Source organism: Porites lutea, chromosome 3 (assembly GCF_958299795.1).
Source record: "Porites lutea chromosome 3, jaPorLute2.1, whole genome shotgun sequence".
NCBI lineage: Eukaryota > Metazoa > Cnidaria > Anthozoa > Scleractinia > Poritidae > Porites > Porites lutea.
The window spans coordinates 49,703,668-49,723,294 of NC_133203.1; the positions used below are offsets into that span (position 1 = coordinate 49,703,668).

Genomic DNA, 19,627 nt, shown 5'->3' on the forward strand with positions numbered 1-19,627 from the left:
ACTGGACTGGACTGGTGTCCACAGTCCAGTCCAGCTTTTCCATCTGGTCGGCTACACACCCGTGCCCGTTCACCCGCCGCACATTCTTCATTACAATACGCTGCATTTTTGGCTAGGTCTCTTAAACCATCATAAGTATACGTACCTACCTCAACATTATCGGTATTTTGCACAAGGAATGTTGGCTACCTCACCCTTTGCTCAACAACTGGCCTTTCAAATCTTTACTGATCGGCATTAAGCGCGCAGTGGGCACCCCGCCAAATCAAAAAATTACCTATAACTGCTGAAATGTTGTTACAGATTCATACTACTTTACGTTAAGCCTTGATTCCTCCTCATTTGTCTCATTTTATGGCATGTTCCGCAAGGCTCACTTGCTTCCTACGTCCCCGGGTAAGTTTGATTCTAGCAAGCAGCTCACCAAAGCAGAGTTTAGGTTTTTTCCCTGAGGTACCTCATTGTCATTAGCTGAAGAAAGACTATTCAGTTTCGTGAACGGGTGGTCGAAATCCCTCTCCCTTGTATTCCCCTTAGCAAATTATAACCTACCGCCGCCATTCTTCATGCCTTCAGTTTTACACCTCCTGCCGCTGACAGTCAAGACTTCAATTGGGTTGAAGCCCCCACCTCAAAACCGCGGGTTTTTAAATATCATCAATTTCTCTGCAAACTTAGGGATCATCTTGTTCTCATAGGTAATAATCCTACGTTATACGCGGGGCACTCTTCTCGTAGAGGCGGGGTATCCTTTGCTTACCAGTCCGGCGTTCTCATAGAGCCTATAAAGGCATTAGGCGACTGGCGTTCGGACACCATCCTCATATATACCTCACCATGCCTCTAACCATCCGACTAAAAACCTCTAACCTGCTCTGTAAATCCATTTTATCTTGTTCCACATAACCATGACATGTTTCACTACTCACTTGGGTTAGGGCTTTTATATGATTCGACTGTAGTTTTAAGTATTTGTTTTAATCAGTTCTCTCGGGTTTATTTACTTTCGTGTAAGTGTTCTTGTTGTAATAAAGACTGTCAGATCCCAAAGCGTGTGTACGTGGTGGTGTAGGTGGATATTGATACTCTTATTAATATAAATCTAGACCACCACCCCCCCCCCCCCCCCTCTCCCCTCCGATTTTAAGTAAGCAATCAGATAGCGATAGGTTTTGTAAATTTAGTCCTAATAGCACAACTCCTCGGGTATACACGCAGTTTATAGCATAAGCAAGCAGATTTCAGAAGCAAGATTGTAAGCATAGTGCAAATACAAATTTTCCCATCCCACCACCGCCACGGACAGTCTTATGGTCTTGCGTTTCAGTGTTCTTGTTGTAATAACGACTGTCAGATCCCAAAGCGTGTGTGCGTGGTGGTTTAGAATCATTAGGAGGCATTTAAGACAATACTTTATAGAGGGACTGTTGTGAAAGGAAAGAAAATACAGTCAAACCCCGTGAATTTTTTTGTCTAAAGGGACAGCAGAAAGTGTCCGTATTAAGCGGGTTATGTTATTAAAGTGTGTGGGTGTATTCGAGCAACTCGCTCGCCAGACGATGAGGTACCAGGAATCTGATTTACATCTTGCTTTTATTCTTCTTAATCTTCTAATTCTTCCACTTTTTCACTAACTTACTTCTACCAACTTCCCTACTTTTACTCTACTTACTAGTTCAAGTATAGTAGCGGTTTTAATAGCCAAAGCTGGACGTGTTTGGGTTAGCTGACCGGAAGAGTTCCTATTGTATATCTTATCGCGAACATTGCAACAGGTTTGCTATTGTTACGGAATAGATTGGCCTACGCATAGCCGCAACTGACAAGTACCAAAGAACCAACGTCAGCTCTAACACCACAAACACGACCACCTGTAAAAAAACTAACATCTGACAATGCCAAGCGAACATTCCTAATATGGCAATAAATCAGGGGCACCCAACGTCAATTTTCGGAAAATATCTGTTCGGAAGACGATTTGAAGACCTAGAATTTTCGGAACATTTGTTGTAAAATTTCTTGCTTGGCTGCCTCTCCTAAGATTTTCGAACATATAAAAATGGTATAATTGCCCATTTCCAACGGATTTTTACCCTAAAAGGTCACCTAGAATTTTCGGGAGCCTTTTTTCTGGCTGAAATTTTCGAAAAGGCAAGTTTTGATCCCTATAATTTTCGGATTACTAGACTTTCAGCTAGGAAATCTGAACAGATTAAAAAGTTTTAGGGGATAAAAATATGCCTATATCTACCGTTTAAATACTAGAAGACGTTCAACAATGCTATGTTTATGTGCTTTTGAACTATATTCTCGTTGGGTGCCCCTGATAAACAAATTCGCGAGCTAAGCAAAATTAAACTTCAAGTACAATTAAAAACAAAAGATCAAAACAGGAATTCACAACAGAACGTGGACAAAAACAAGACTTAATGAAACCAAAACTAAACTTAAGATACGATAGATCCGTCTTAAAAATAACTTTCAAATACTTCACAACAAAAGTCAAAAAACCCTCTTTTACAAGAAGACTAGAACAAAATACTAAAGAAATAAAAGAGGACATAATCATCGTCAAATTAAACAGGGGCATCCAACCACCGAATGTTTCCAAATACGCCCGAAGTGTCTCAGATGGTTTTCTCTATGCTTTAGAAGCCTGTTTGATTAATTTAGAGTTGCTCTAAAAAACTATTTATCTGTTGGGATGTCTTAGGGGAACTTTGGTTGTCACGAAAGTCTTAGGTGGCTTTTTCGTCTCATCCGAAAGTGTTAGCTACTCTTCCGGGTCCGGTCGAAAGCTTGAGGACATGAAGTAGCCTTGCTTTCATTGGAAAATTATAGGGGACGTTTTGTCTTTATACCGAAAGTTTTAGGAGACCTTTTTTTAACAATAATCGCAATATCTTGGTATTAAAATGTGAATAACACGAGCTACGAAAATCGTAGTTAAGCTATTAGAAAACCTCCGAATATTTTAGACGAATGGAACGGTTATTCAGAAATTTTTAGCTTTTCTGACCTTTAGAAATTTCTAGGTAACATTCGCTCCTTCGAACAATTATTTTACAGAAAAAAGGTTGCTGGGTGCCTCTGATTAAACATCTCTAACGGCTTCACAAAGCCGTCATTACGTACGCGGCTTAAGTCTGACGGAAACACTTAAAACTCGCCCATTTATACAGTATTACTTAATCAAAACCCTTCTCTGCATAACTCGTTTGATGCCAAAAATTGACGTCTACAAATCATCCTACTGGTGTAAGGTAGCGCTGGGAACATCGACATGCTGTCAACTGAAGAATTTTTTTTATTTTCAAAAAGGAAAGGTCAATTACAGCACACAGTTGATAATGAAGTGTCCGCATTGGCTGATGGTGGCTTTCAATAAGAATTTGTTGATTGGGCAAGAAATAAGTGTCCGTTGTCCGCATTAACGGATGTCCCTATTGAATGGGTTGAATTTTATTGAGAAAATGTACTAAGGGCTTTCCCCAGGGACAAAGAAAACTGTCCGTAAAGCGACTGTTTTAATTTCTGTAAAATATCTGCAGGTTCGGAGAAGCAAATATTGCCTAGAATCTTAAAATGTCTAGATGATCCAGTCGTTCCATTCATGTGCAATTTTCGATGATATGTCTTATAATTTTCCTACGATTTTCTGAAGTTTAATTTTTCACATTTCACTCACCAGGTTAGGTTATTTTTCGTCGAAAAAAGGACAACTAAAATTTTTTGATTCAAAAATGTGATGGACAGAGGAATCAGAAAATTCTTTCTTTCGTTATCACTACTACATACTACCGCGTGACATTTACTCCGATCGCCAAAAATTTTATGCTATATTGTAGATTGATCTATATGTTATCCATGCTATATGTTAGACTTATGATCAAAGTAAAGGCGGGGATACCAGAGGGCTTCAAAGTAGGATGGTACCCACACAAAATAACCGGATCGAGTCACCTTAACTCCCTAGGTTAGGCTATTTTTCGTAGAAAAAAAGGAAACCTAAAATTTCGGATTCAAAAATGTGATAGAGAGAGGAATCAGAAAAATTCTCACCTTCGTAATACGTTAAATTACATCTAAAATCTTCGGGAAAATAATAGTGAAGCCCTTGTAATTTCGAAGACTCAAGTTCACCTAGGATGATATGATAGTCCCCGCCTCTCGGGTTATCATATGCCCGAACCTACATTGGATATCGCATGCTGATGTATTACTAAGACGCCTTAGAATGCGATGGCATGAAAATGGGTCAAAGTTGTTTTATAATCACCGATTCCTTTGACATAACCGTATTTACTCGAATAAGCGCCCGATGCTGATTAAAATTTTCACTTCTCAAATGTGGTGCTTATTCGAAGCGGCTCTTATTTGAAAGTTGGACGCTACTTCTTTGCTTCTTTTCAGTTACCGATATTATTTCATTTTATGACAGAAACGTCTTTTGGTTTTGATTTCACCGGGGCCGCGCAGCTTAGTTTGGGGACTGGGAGAGGCGCCTATTAACTCAGTATTTTTGTCCAAAATGCGGCACTTATTTGAGGGGGGGTGCTTATTCGAGTAAATACGGCATTTTACCATGAAATTTTATTTGTTACTTGGAAACTACAACGGAAACAAGACGTCCTAGGGTTCCGTAAAAGTTCTAAAAGTTGGCCGGTCTGATTTTCATCTCAGCTCTCTTAGCAGAGTACTTATATCCTTTCCATGTATACCAGTTGACACCATCGGCATATGATGAATGTGAACCGTTGTGATAAAAACCATTCAAGTTTGAATGATGGCAACGAGAGTACCACCAGGCTCCTCTGAAGGTCACAGCGCAGTTTTGTGAGACGGCGTCATGATCTTGGTCTCTAGTGCTAAACGGCTGGTCTCGATGCCACGACGTTAATGAGTCACCAGCAGTTCCTAGGGGTCATACAAGGTCATTTTACCAGGAATGTTTGGAGTAGAATACCTGAATATAATCTAATATTGAAGTGCAAGATAGGGGCTACGTTTGGAAAGTAACTGAGCTCCTTTTGAAACTGACTAGAGTTTTCAAGTTTGCAAGAAACCGCTAACCTGAACAAACATACAACGAATAATTAAGAAACGAGGACAAAATACTGTATATCAAAATCATCTACATTCCAAGCACGATACCTGAGTACATTCCTAGAATGAGCTTGTATTTAGTCGTTTCGTTTGTAACTGCAAACATGTCATATTCAGCGTAAGCAGTGTTGCCTGTAGTTTCCTCTAGATCAACTCGAAGCCGGATGCATTTTTTATTGGTCAGGCGGTAAATTTTGTCCAATCCAAGCCAGAACTCGCCATTCAGGTCACCGAACCCATTTTTGTAGTCATTCCAGTAACGATAGAAATCAACCGAGCCATCCAGTCTCTTCTGGAACACTGTCCATCCCCCTCCGGTTGTTTTTTGATCACAGAACACATCAAAGGCACCTTCACCATCAGGGTCGATTGTGTACACACCGCTGACCCTCTTGCCACATTCGTATAGCTCAGCACAGTTCTTAGCTGTTCGGGAAAGATAATCTTAAATTCATTTGAAATAGAGAGGAGAAGTCGTTACGTCACGTTGCCATGGTAGCAAATTTCTGAATGACAACAAACCGAAAACGTCACTTAAAAAGTGAATTCGCACTGTTTCAAACTTCATCGATTTTATTTAATTTCATTTAATTTGTCAAATATTGGCGAAATTTCTGGGCTTGAATCAGAAAGGACGGTATCCATGTTTACAAAAAGGAAAATAAAATTTTTATCCCGTGTTCACCTGCTCCATAAAGCGGGGCATGAAATTAGAAAGTTTGGTGTTGCAGTCGTTGCAGTCAACGACGGCTAAGAAATGTACAAAAAAGCGTGATGCACGTGCAAAGTTGTTGTTTTGTTAATCTAAGGGCGCGATCCATTCAACCAAAATTTCCGGAAATTTCGGTCCAAAACTCAATGGATCGGTTCGGTCCAACCGGGAAAGTTTCGAAAAAACAGGTCCACCTTTTGAGGTGGTCCTCTTTTCCCGGTCGAACCGGTCTGAATTTTGGTTGAATGGATCGCGCCCTCAACCTATTGCTTTTTTGCCATTCCGTAGCCTGCGTAGCATGCGCTAGGAATAAATGGATGCATGAAAGAACGGGTGCGCGCGAGGGAGACACGCGAGGGGAGAGGGAGCTCATTCTCGTTGCCGTCGCCATCGTCTTTGCTTAAGCTGCCCATTGTTGTCATACAAAAATTTTGGATGACAACAATAGAAGCAACGACGACGGCGACGGCAACAAAAAGGGCAAAGAAGCAATGGGTTTATATTATAGCCAAACAACTTTGCACGTGCATCAAGGGCACTTCACTCTCCGTACTTGTCGCCGTGATATTTCTTGTCTTGATTGTTAGTAGTCTCTTTCGCAATTTTAATCTCTGTGCCAGTTGTTTTTAGTCGTACATGAACATCGCATGCGGGAGTACTCAAGATGCCGCACGTATCACGTAACATAATTAATTCTTTATTATGTTGAAGCGCAACTCTAATACTGTTCATTCAAACACGCAACAGCTCGCTCTGCAAAGTTGGCGCTTGTCAAAAGTCGGAACCGGCTGGCCGTATGAGTAATTTTGAAAAATGTTTGAAAGTTTTTGCTAAAAGCCCTGATTATTACCTTGCATACTACGTAGGAGGAGATTGATCTGACTAAACAGGTCTCGACATTGTGGACTTCTCTTCATGAAAACGTTTTATAATGTGATCTGCAGAATTATAGGTTTAAATAAGGAAAAAAAAACATAAATTCTGTCCGAGGTCTGTACGATAAACAAACAGCGACTGATAGTAGAGTATGTGGTTCTTGGTCAGTCTGGCCGGTTTTTAACTTTGTGATGTAATTTTCAGGAAGAAAATAAGGTTACAATACAACGAAACTTTCCCAGTGTTTATTGATCTGTTTACCTTCTTAAGCTCGATTCGAGGTTTTTCCTGATGCTAGCGAAAGCTGGAAAATCAAGTTAACGAGAACGTAGCTGAATTTTGGTTATGTTATTTTTGTCTTTTTTATGGCGCCTTAAATTACTAGGATATATTTTGAATTCACGCATTTTCGATGAAGTGCGTTAAGAAAGCTAATTTTTGGTGTACGCAGCGTACAAGAAACTTCTTTCGACTTGCAAAAAAAATTAGGTCGACAGGTTGAATTTTAAAACCAAAGTTGTAGAGAATATTACAAAGTAAATTTTGCGTACTAGGTCATTGGTCCGGCCACCGGACGATAACATAAACCAGCCAAATAATGATTGAATAGGGAGAACCTCAGAAAGTTCACTTTTCTTTTCGTTTAGTTCTTAGTAAATTAAAATTCATGAATTGAAGCGAGGATCTTTCAACTTTGAGTCACATTTTAAGTAAAGCACTTTCAATGAGTGGAGTATTAAAATAATAAAAACCGCATGCGGTGTTCAAGTGAAATATATTGCTCGAGACTTTCCAAGAAGCACTGCACTTCAGTTTAAACTCCGGGTCAGCTGTCAACAAAAAATGACCTCTTTCAATCTAGTTTTTTAATTTTTAACCGTTTGAGATGAGACTTTGCACGATAATAGAACTTTGTATTCCCAACAATCGTATGTTTTCGGAAGTTTTGATTTTAACGGTTTTTGGCGCGAAAATGACGTCATAAGATTGACAGCAAAAAGTAGTTTTCGACTTATGGCGTAAAAAACTATTAAGAACTTTTAAAAGAACTTACAGAGATGAGCTCAAATGTGAAAAAATATTTGTAAAGCTTAATTGGTTGAAAAGTTATTGAGCTGTAAATGTCGTATTTTCCGCCATTTTGTTACTATTTTTAGTTATTTAGTGATCTTTAGAATGTCATATCTTCTTAAGCCCCGTGCAAACGGACGCAGCATTGTTGGATGTTACATGTTGCATCTGTTTGCACACCCTGTTGCATGTTGTTGGATGTTGTTGCATATTGTTGCGCAAAGTTTGAAACCGGTCAAACTTTTCAGCCAACAACTCCCAACATTTCTTTTGTTCCGTGATCGCCGAAGCGTAGCGCAACAATGTTGGATTCGTTTGCACAGCTCTTCCAACATTGTTGGGGCCACGCAAGCTCATTACGCATAGTTTACAAGACTTATGGGTTGTATCCTTCCCACGATGCACTGCAGGTCCCAACATTGTTGGGAGTTGTTGCATCCGTTTGCACACCACTGCCAACACACACGCAACAACTCCCAACATTGTTGGCGCAACAATGTTGGGAGTTGTTGCGTCCGTTTGCACGCAGCCTTAACCAAATGAGGTTTTCAAAAACTTTTTTTAAGTTCTTCTCTGAGTACTCTTTCAAAATTGCTAACCTGTTATGGCATAAGTTGAAAGTTATATTTTATTGTTAGTCTTATGACGTCATTTTCGCGCCAAAAACCGTTAAAAGCCAAAAAACCAAAAACACATGGTTGTTGGGAATACAAAGTTCTATTGTCGTGCAAAGTCTCAGCTCAAACGGTTAAAAATTGAAAAACTAGTTTGAAAGAGATCACTTTACATGTAATGATACAGAAGGCCATAAAAAAACTTATATCCGTCCGATTGGTTTCATAACAGGGAGCTCTAGCAAAGTCAAAACATCCAAGCAATGGGTTTTAACAAGCAAAACATTACTCTGCACGTGCATGATGACGCACGCTTTTGGTCGGATTTCTTTGCCGTTGCTACACGACTAAGACATAAAATTTCGTGGTGGGAAGTTTTTCTTGAGAACCTAAACAAGCGACGACCAATTTTTCTTTCTCTTTAAACTTTGATTGAATTCATTTAAAATAGTGGTGTTTTTACTGCCGTCGCATCGTAACTGCACGGCACACATTCGCAGAGAAGCGAAAATAATAATAATTCATGCATGAGACCAAACTATTAATACCTCTTTGTTTCGGTAATAGCATGATTTGTAGTGGATGATATTTGGCATAAATACAACGAGTGATGTTTCGAAATTGTCGTTATATGAAATGTCACGAGCCATTAGGCGAATGAAATTTGAGACAATTTTGAAATATCACAAGTGGTATTTATGCCAAATACCACGTACACTAAATCATGCTATTATTTGTTTATACTACTACCCGCAAAAGGTTTGTAATTTTTACATGTAGGTATTTCAAATTAAACTGAAATACCACTGCTCTAAGCCAATCAAATTACAGAAATTTCTCATGTAGTAGTATAAACACAGAAATCTCATTTTGGTTTCTGAGTTTAAATGATGCCTATAGAAAATATACAGGAATTTATATCAGTTGGTGCTTGGAACGTTTCTTGTTGCGCGCAGTTAGCATGCCGGCTTTCAAAGTGGCCAAAGTGGCCGGACGAAGGAACCACTGGCCGGATCAGTGACCTTCAAACGGAGCGGTCATTTTCTATGATGCAGGAGTTTTGGCAAAGCTCAGAAGCTGTCGGTTTGTCACAAGTTTAATTAGTAACATGTTACGGGAACTTACAGGACAAATTTCAGCTCTCTACTCCTCTTTTGAGATAAAAAAATACTCATTTACGCCTTTTTCGTCAGTACCACGGACCACATACTGTACTGTTTGCCTCAGATATGATGTATAAAAAGTACAAATGGTTGATTTACACCAGTTTTGCCGGCAAGATTTGTAATACAAGCAAACTTGTCGAACACAAAACATCCGGCCTGATTTTTTTCTATTTTAGCCTCCCTTTTGAGACAGAGGAATACAACCCGGATAAATTGTAAGGTGTAAATTGGCTGCCACAGAGGACTATCGTATCTGACCAGCCTTTTGCCGGGGCTGTCCAACTAACCGTAGAAAATAAAGGTGGTGCAGGTGGGCGACTGCCAAGTGGGTTATTTTGTTTGGGAATAACTTGTTTTCCAAGCCTAATCTACTGTGCTCAAAGGTGCATGAGTGGTACTTTTTGGGTGTAAATTTATTGAACTCTGTGTAAGATTTGTTTCATTCTTGGACTGTTTGCAAATTATTTTTTCTCTAAAATCACTTAGCCATTCCCTCTAATGTCACATCAATCTGCCCTAAAGTTAACTGATTTTTGGATTACAAGTTTATTGTTTGATTTAAATTATAAATTTATTAACGGGAGCTTCGCTTTCCTCATTATAATTATTGACTGTCTGAAAGGTTGGTGGCGGCTTTGACTGTAATTAACAGGGGAATTTGAAACAATAACTGATAACAATGACAAAAGTATTCAATACATATTTCCACTGCTCATATTCCCCTCAACATGTTTAACCGTCCCGGTAAAACAACACAAGCCAGAATTTTGAATTTCTTTTTAATGAACTTATCACATTTTCTTGGACTTCATTTTCCTCGTCGGCAGTTGTCATAGTGGCAATGTCCTTCGACACTGACTAGAAATTCGCATCATCGGCCGCGTCACTTTTAAACAAATTTGACATAACATCTCCAACGTCGTGACCTGCAAACATCCTGGTTTGCAATGAGACTCGTCGGACGTCTGACACAAAAATCTGTCGCGGTGGAAGGTCCAAAAGAGTATGCATGCGCCCTCGGGGCGGTACCAGGTGAATATATCACATACCCCCGAGGGACAGGTATATAACCCTTACAAATTCACTTTTTAAGTGACGTTTCTGGTTTGCTGTCATCTAGAAATTTTGCTACCATGGCAACGTGACGTAACGACTTCGCCCCTCTATAAACTAGAACCTGAATTATTGATGAATAGGATTGCTACAGCTACCAAAGGAAAAAGCGCACAGATAGTTCATAACTATTGGAAAAACAATGTTTATTACAGTAGCTTATACAGTGGAAACTCTATCAAGGGGGCACCCTCGAGACCAAAGCAAGTGTCCCCTCAATGGAGTTCGTTAAATATTAACCAACGAATATTTTTTTTTTCTTTTTTTCTGCCTTGGAATCTTCGGTAATCATTATTTCAAGCAGCTAGGTAATGTATAAAATCCTGATTAACTGGTCTCTGCGATGTTTAGTGTTGAATTGTAGTATATCGATTGAAGTAGGAAATTTCATGTTGTGAAAGCTGACGTCATTGTGACAAGTATACGCTCAAACGTAGCAACGCTTTTTGTGGTCAGACTGTTTTTGAGTGCTAAGATGTCCCCTGAAACCCAGGTTTCGGCACCCAGAAAAAGAGTCACTTCACCCTGAATAGAGATGTCCCTTCAATTAACAGATACAATGATTATGTGAACATTTTTCCGGACCAAACTTTGTGCCCTCTGTATGGAGGTTTCCCAGTGCATAAAATTAGTAAAACTTACTTCACCCTACCTTTATGAAACACTCTGCTTATACATTTTCCTCCAGTCTGATTTATTAAAGAAGCCGCTATATCATTTCTTAACGCGGTCAGCTGTTGTTTCACCTCATCAAACACTCTATGTTCTCCAGTTTCATTTACTTTCGTAGACCTTATTTCTTGTTTTAACTCCGCGGTCATCCGTTGTATCATCTCATCAAACACTCTGTGTTCTCCAGTTTCATTTACTTTCGTAGACCTTATTTCTTGTTTTAACTCCGCGGCTATCCGTTGTATCATCTCATCAGACACCCTGTGTTCTCCAGTTTCATTTACTTTCGTAGACCTTATTTCTTGTTTAAACTCCGCGGCCATCCGTTGTATCATCTCATCAAACACTCTGTGTTCTCCAGTTTCATTTACTTTCGCAGACCTTATTTCTTGTTTTAACTCCGCGCCCATCCGTTGTATCATCTCATCAAACACTCTGTGTTCTCCAGTTTCATTTACTTTCGTAGACCTTATTTCTTGTTTTAACTCCGCGGCCATCCGTTGTATCATCTCATCAAACACTCTGTGTTCTCCAGTTTCATTTACCTTCGTAGACCTTATCTCTTGTTTTAACTCCGCGGTCATCCGTTTTATCGCCTCATCAAATACTCTGGGTTCTCCAGTTTCATTTACTTTCGTAGCCCTTATTTCTTGTTCTAACTCGGTCAGCTGCTTTTTCACTTCATCAAATAATAAATGAGAATAAATTAGTTGATTAGTTTAAAATTGAATTTTTAAATATTAGCTCCTGTTCACAAGAAAAAATATGGTAGAAGATGTAACACTTTTTGGATTTGCTAAAGTAGAAACACGATATGACGAACAACAGGGAGACCCTCCTCTGTTAGTGGGGCCGTTGTTGATTGAAATCTGAGGTTAGAATTTGAAAAAGAGTTGAATGTCCTAAATAGATCTTCCCGAGCCCCTAAAACAGGACATTACAATGATGTCTCGTGATATCATATTCTTGACAGGGTCACGCAAAATCTACAGTTAACTCACAAAAATGCTCTAATCAACGCTGTAGTATCCTGGGTAGTGTATACCTGAAGTATCCAGTTAACTAGCAAAAATACTCTAACTCAGGATGACAAGCTCTTACTAGTGCGGAGAAAGTTACTACAAGAACACGCTATCAGTCTGGCTTTTTAAAAAAAAAAAACTGTTGCCACAGCATATTTTAAAACATGGACGGCATCCCTCCCATGGCGCTCAAGCTTGGAGCTACTAAGCTAACAAATCCATTGGCGTCACTATTTAATTCATGTATAACCCTCGGAGAGTGGCCCTTGGGATGGAAAAGGGGTGAATGGACACCTGTTTTTAAGAAGGAAGATCCCCATGAAAAGGGAAACTACAGACCCATAACTGTACAAGTTACTGTAAACAAACTCTTTGAACAATTACTCAGCAAGCAACTCAGTTATGGTTTTAATAACAAACTGTGCGACAAACTAACAGCTTACAGAAAAAACAATAGCTGTGAGACAGCTCTCTTGTCTTTGACTGAAAATTGGAAATTCGCTCTGGATGAGCATAACGTTGTGGGTGTTCTCTCCACGGACATGAGCAAAGCCTTCGATTCACTTTACCATCCACTTACACTTGCAAAACTTGAAGCTTATGGTGTTGAGGAAAGAAGTCTGCGATTGATGGGCTCCTACTTCACAGACCGTTATAACAGGGTCAAGCTAGGATCTGTAGTGAGCGAGTGGCAGAGCGAGACCAGGGGATGCCCACAGGGTTCTGCATTTGGACCTCTCATCTAGACATCTTCCAAAACGATTTGACTTATACTGTTGATGCGAACATGAATATGTATGCAGATGACCACCAGTTTTATGTCGTTCGCAGCACCCTCTCTGATGTGCATGATGATCTTGCTGTTTGCGCTGAGTCAGCATCTTCATGGTACAGAGCTAATTTACTAAAGGGAAATTTGGACAAGTACCAGACAATGGCACTTGGTTGCGGAAGGAAGTTTATGGACAGTATTATGATTGACAATCATGAAGTCAGATCCACTGAATGTCTCAAGCTATTAGGTGTCTGTATTGACAACAATCTTCGTTTTGATGAACATATAAGTAGTATCTCTAAGAAGAGCGCCAAGCGGGTAGGCGTTCTCATGAGGCTCAGGAACCTTATACCCACACAAACTTAGTTACAGTTATATAAGGCAGCTGTTCTCCCGTATTTAACCTACTGTCATCTTTAACCTACTGGCATTTTTGCCGTGCTAGTGATTCTAGACGGCTAAGGCGTATCCAGGAAAGAGCACTTAGGGCTGTATATTGTGATAAACATTCGTCCTATGGTCAATTACTATCTATGGCTGGGCTATCTACTCTACACAACCGGCGACTACAGGACATAGCTATTCTCATGTATAAAGTTAAAAACAACATGTGCCCAACATACATTAGCACTCTCTTTGAACAGCCTGCAATTAAGTATGAACTGCGCAATCATGACTTCACTATACCCAGATTCAACACATGTACAGTCTCCTTTGGAAAGCACTCGCTCAGGTATATGGGCCCAAAGGTATGGAGTTCTGTTCCTAGTAACGTGAAAAAAGCTTCCACGTTGTCCTCCTTCAAATATAACATAAGAAAAGTAGATCTTAGCACGCTATTAGATGACAATAACTGCTCTAGCTGCTCTCTTTGCACTTCTTAATCTTTTATTTCTTATTTTTTATAAGATAATGAATACATTTGTACATATTGTATATAGTTCTCTCGAATTTCTCAATTGCTTATACTGTACATAGTTTTTCTTAATTTTAATTTTTTTATTAATTGATTTATTCTTTTTGTGTTTATTTTAGTGTCCCCACTTAGTGGTTATTCACCGCTATTACAGTTTTGACACTTTAAAAAAGGTAACATCATCATCATCATCATCATCAGGCGTTTACGTAAATTACGAAAGAGGAAACCATTCCCCCCACCACGTTGAAACTCGAGTTAAAGACCGCAAACGTTACCTTTGTGGGTTCGTGGTTTTCAGCCGTAGCGGTTAGAAGTTTCCGACGGAAAGCCTGTTTACTCTGGTGTAAACTTTTTGCGGAGTAACAGTAGCAGGGCATACAACGCTGGCGATAAGCACGTGTCTACACTGAATTTGGGGTGATTTTGCAGAGGAGACCACACGGAGATTTCGAGCTTACTTGTTACGTTGTTTATTCTTAAACTTTATTTCGCCTCAGTCAATAATCGTTGGAAAATATGCATTGGTCTTAAGGCTTTGCGGTTATCACTTTTTTTACGTGTTATATATTGTGTTATGGACAAATTTCGGGATCTTCCTTTTTATCGTTTACCTGGCAAAAACTCAAGACTACTCCCCAAGTCCAAATTTTAAAACTGTAAGTACCGCTGAATGTCTTTAATTGTTATGTTATTGTTATGTAATACTTAGGGATAGGGAATAATATATATTAAGCAATACACTGATCTTTTCCCTGTATCTCAAAAAAAACCGACAACTAGATAAAAGGGTGAAACAGGTTTAATACGCTTTTCTTTTATATTATGTAAATTTGACGTAAAACAGATCTTTCCTACTGACTTACATGTTTTTCTTGGCAATGTGTTAAATGAAACTTTGCTGGCTGGCTCATAACTTGCTTCTGCTACCGCTGGCTGGCAAACACCGAATTCCGTTTCACTCTGGCTGGGATTGCGTAATTTTTGTTTTTTTTTAACCGTGCTGGCTGGCAAAAAACCGTCAAACATGATTGCTGGCTGGGATTTTTATTTTCTGAAAGTTAATTGCTGGCTAGCAGTGAAGAGCGGGTATTTTTTTTCCCAGGAAAGTTAAATATTAACATAGGTTAACGTAAAAGCACTCCGCTAGCGTTTACGATTGTATAATCAATTTTGCGAAAAACGTTCGTTGGGTACTCCTGTCTATGCTGTAGTATCCCGGGTTTTGTTTTCCTGAAATCTGCAGTTAACTTACAAAAATGCTCAAAAATCACAAAGGCTGTTACAGAGGCTGTTGTCATTTCAATATGTATAAAACAAATCAATTGACCGGAAATGTTTACAGCGATTCCGAGGTAACAGTAAAGGTGAAAGAAGATATAAGATCTTGCTATACAAAGTATGTTTTCTTGCTAGGAAAGATCAACAACGTGATCGTAAGCCTAGTCCTTTTGGGCCTCTTTACTGACCGAAATGACCAGTAAGAAATAAGCGTTGACAGGCTAAACACGACTCATACGCTCGTGATAATGTGAAACGTGACCTTGAGAGTCTGCTTGAACAGTGGTTCCCTTTCTTTTTCTCTATCTCGCGAAGGTTACTAGCACTACAAATTGCATGACTTGTAGCATTCTAAACTTTGACTGAGTAAATCTTGTTTTTGCCGCACTAAGTCTTATATTAAGAGGTCATGAAATAAGTTTGTTACATGCATACTGAGTAATCATTTCCTGTGGTTTATGCTTCTGTAGGTGTCCCTGATAGGATTTGATTTCAGATGCAGTTGTAAAGTGTTTTATATTCTTTCACCTCTGTTTATTACGGCTGAATAAAGATTTTAGTTTTTTTGGATTTCTCCGAAATGACTGTATCTGATAACTACATGCATGCATGCAAGTTTCTTTGTCCGTGAATGTGATTATTTCCTGCCATATCAGTATGACTCTGGGCCCAGCTCTATAGTGTGGTTTGCAGGATTTTGAATTTCCACGGATAGTGCGATCTTCAGATTTGAGTTGTACACTGTAGCTTAAACTAAGCTACACCAAGTTTGGAGAAATATGTCGTGCGTCAGTCAAGATAATTCTCTTAGCGCTCACACAGTTCATTTAGTTTTTCTTAACATAAGTGAGTCTTTGAACTGAAGCGCGATGTCTTGTTGTTCCTTCGTAGGTATTTACTTAAGTTTTTGCTTAACAGTCGTCTATGCGACTGTTATGAATTCTTAAGCGCGGTCATTGCACGCGTGCTGAACAAGAATGCTGTATAATGACAGACTAGAAACAATAGACAACTCCCAAAGCACAAACTCAGCCAAAACGATAAAAATCTTCAATGTTTACTCAAGTTTGGGCTTGTAGAAGATAATGTCACAGTTTTTCAATGACCATGAAATTCAGAGTCCGGGTAGTTAGTTAATCAATTGTGGCCCTGAAAAAATTTGAAGGAAAAAAAAACTACGAATTTTTAAGAAAATGCTTTTTTCGTGAGATTGACTCTTAAACGCTGACAAACGTCAACAAATAGCGAAAACTATAATTTATAAATTTTTGCTTTGCTCGAAATCCCGCGCATTTACAAGGCCCTAAATTGTTTTGCTGACTTGCAAGGACCCATCTGTTATAAGGAAGCCCAAAATACAGAGATGAATCTCATAGTTTATTAGATACAATCCGTGTAAAGTTTGCTTATCATTTTCGCATAAATTATGACCTAAATTTGGAAACCGCTGAATTTCTCGAATTGGGTCTTTGCGATTTTGGTGAAACTCTGCTCAGCGCAAGGCACTAATGCGCACTATGTGTAGGCGAGAGATTTTCACGAAAAAATGCCGGCGACAGCAGATTTTCGACTCAGACCTCAAAGGGGCGTGGCATTATAACCACGTGACATTTACTCCGATCGCCAAAAATTTTATGTTATATTGTAGATTGATCTATATGTTATCCATTCTATGTGTTAGACTTACGATAAAAGTAAAGGTGGGGATACCAGAGAGCTTCAAAGTAGGATGGTACCCCCCCAAAAAAACTGGGTCGAGTCACCTTAAGTGCGTCTAAACGACGCACTTAACAGACGACTTTAACGTCTCAGACGTTAAATGCGTCTAGACGACTTTAACGTCTCTAGCATAAAAACGACCATTTGTATTTCTAGTTGTATTGGAAAACTGTTTTGCCCTATTCTCAATCAGAGACTTCTAAAGCACGTTGACTTAAATAATATACTTCACAAGTCTCAAATTGGTTTTCTAGCAAATAATAGAACAGCAGATCATGTCCTCACACTTCGAACATTATAAATAGACAAATATGTCCATTGTCACAAGGAGAAAATATATGCCGGTTTTGTTGACTTTAGGAAAGCCTTTAATTCAGTTTGGCATAATGGGCTTCTCTATAAGTTATCTAAAATCAATGTCCAAGGATAGTTTTATAGTCTAATTAAGAGTCTATATTCAGAGTCCACCTGCACTGTCAGGATTGGAAATAACAGAACGCGATCTTTTCAATACGCAAGAGGGGTGCGGCAAGGCTGCATTTTAAGCTCTCTGCTCTCTAACTTATACCTTAACGATCTAGCGTTCTCATTTGACAATGTTTTGTCAGACCCTTTCGTGTTACCAAATGGCACCAGACTCAACTCTCTCCTTTACGCCGATGACTTGATAATATTATCGCGATCCAAACGTGGACTACAAAACTGCCTTAACGTACTATCTTCATATTGCAACTCATAGATGCTTAGAATAAATCCTAAGAAAACCAAAATAATGATTTTCCAACGATGCACACGAAAATGTGAACGTGACTTCCGCATAGGCAATGAAGTAATCGACGTTGTCCAAAACTATACTTACTTAGGAACTCGCATCACATCTTCGGGAAATTTTACTCTTGCGCTTGAACACCTCCGACCAAAAGCTCTTCATGCGCTCTTCAGCCTAAGGCGGTACACTGGGATTTGAATGGTCTTAAGCCCTCACTTGCGTGTAAAATTTTTGACTCTATGATTTCACCAATTCTAACCTACAACAGTGAAGTTTGGGGTGCTTTTGTTAAATCAGATTTTAAGTCCTGGGACAGCTCTGCAATTGAAAAAACCCATTTACAATTCTGTAAACGTTATTTACAAGTACATAACAAGGCATCCAACACTGCCTGTAGAGCTGAACTCGGTAAATTCCCCATGATCATTGATATGAATAAAAAAATTCTAAATTACTTATACTATCTGATAGGTAAAGATGAAGATTCTATAGTTAAACAGGCCTTACAAATTTCAATTGACCTTCATCTTAACGGAAAAACTAGCTTTTACTCTAATCTCATGAAGATGGTTGACTACTACGATCTAAACTATGACTTTTCCTGTAATTCATTGGAGTGACTCAATAGTTAATCGGTATATCGGCATAATGAAAAATAAACACGTATCTTACTGGAATCAGACCCTTCAACAATCACAAAAACTCAGTTTTTGTTGTACAATCAAAGACGACTATAGCCCCTCGCCGTACCTAGTTTTAACAAGAAAAAACCCTTCGAGAAAAGCATTAGTTAAATTTAGAATAAGTAGTCATCAACTTAGAATTGAAACAGGTAGATACGAGAAAATCCCTCGCAATGAAAGGATATGTTCCTTTTGTACAAGGGTGAACAAAATTGAAGATGAAAATCATTTCTCGCTAGATTATGAGGCTTATTCTCAGTTCAGAGACATATTTTTCTCCAAAATAGAAACTAAAATACCTGACTTCAAATCACTTTCACACGATACTTAAAATGAATTCTTCTGATTACTTAATTAACTGTCAATTAGTTTCATTTATCTCGCAATGCTTTGAATTAAGAACCAAATTGATATCATGATGATGATGATGATGATGAAACCTTTATTTAAGTGTCATAAAATTCTAGTACATTACAGTACTAATTGGGGACACTAAAACAAAGCTAATTAAAATAAAGTAAAATTATCATAATTAAGACTTAAGAATCTAAAATTCCTAAAAAATATGTACAATTTATATCAAATTAATCATATAAAATTTAAAAACATTTATCATAAAAATTTACATATCATATTAGGTATTACATAAATAGCAAGAGGCACAGCTACTGTTGTCCAATGCGGAGATATCTCTACAGTTTATCATTCGTTTGAAGTCTTTCAGAGTTGGTGCATTTCTCTCAGAGCTGGCCAACTCGGACCATAACTGTTACAATGGGCCCAAGTATCTGATGGAGTGTCTTCCATACTTTACAGTATTGTATCTTGGAAGGATAAAGTCTGAGTTTCGGAGGCTATATGGCTTTAAATCATTTCTTTTGACAATGTTTTCAAAGTAACCTGGCACCATTTGGTGCTTAACCTTGTACATCAGAAATAGTATGTCCTTCAACCTTCTTTCATTTAATGTATCTAGATTAGCCCTTTTTAAAAGGTCTTCATGAGATGAAATTTTGTCCAGATAAATTACGCGTAGAGCCCTTTCCTGTATCCTTTCTAATTTACGTTTATCCGAAGCCCTGGCAAAGTGCCAATACGTGAGGTGTGGGAGGATGGCCGATTTGAATAGTGT

General features: G+C 38.7%; 1 protein-coding gene across 1 annotated transcript; it reads right to left on the bottom strand.

Moving 5' to 3' along the window:
• Positions 1 to 4,515: 4,515 nt before the first annotated feature.
• Positions 4,516 to 12,447, bottom strand: LOC140929868 (microfibril-associated glycoprotein 4-like). Its single transcript, XM_073379567.1, has 3 exons — positions 11,311 to 12,447; positions 5,155 to 5,532; positions 4,516 to 4,917 (listed from the first exon to the last, which is right to left on the bottom strand). The coding sequence occupies exons 1-3, from the start codon at positions 11,912 to 11,914 to the stop codon at positions 4,652 to 4,654; spliced, it is 1,248 nt and encodes a 415-aa protein (XP_073235668.1). The 5' UTR covers positions 11,915 to 12,447; the 3' UTR covers positions 4,516 to 4,651.
• Between the last annotated feature and the right edge of the window lie 7,180 nt (positions 12,448 to 19,627).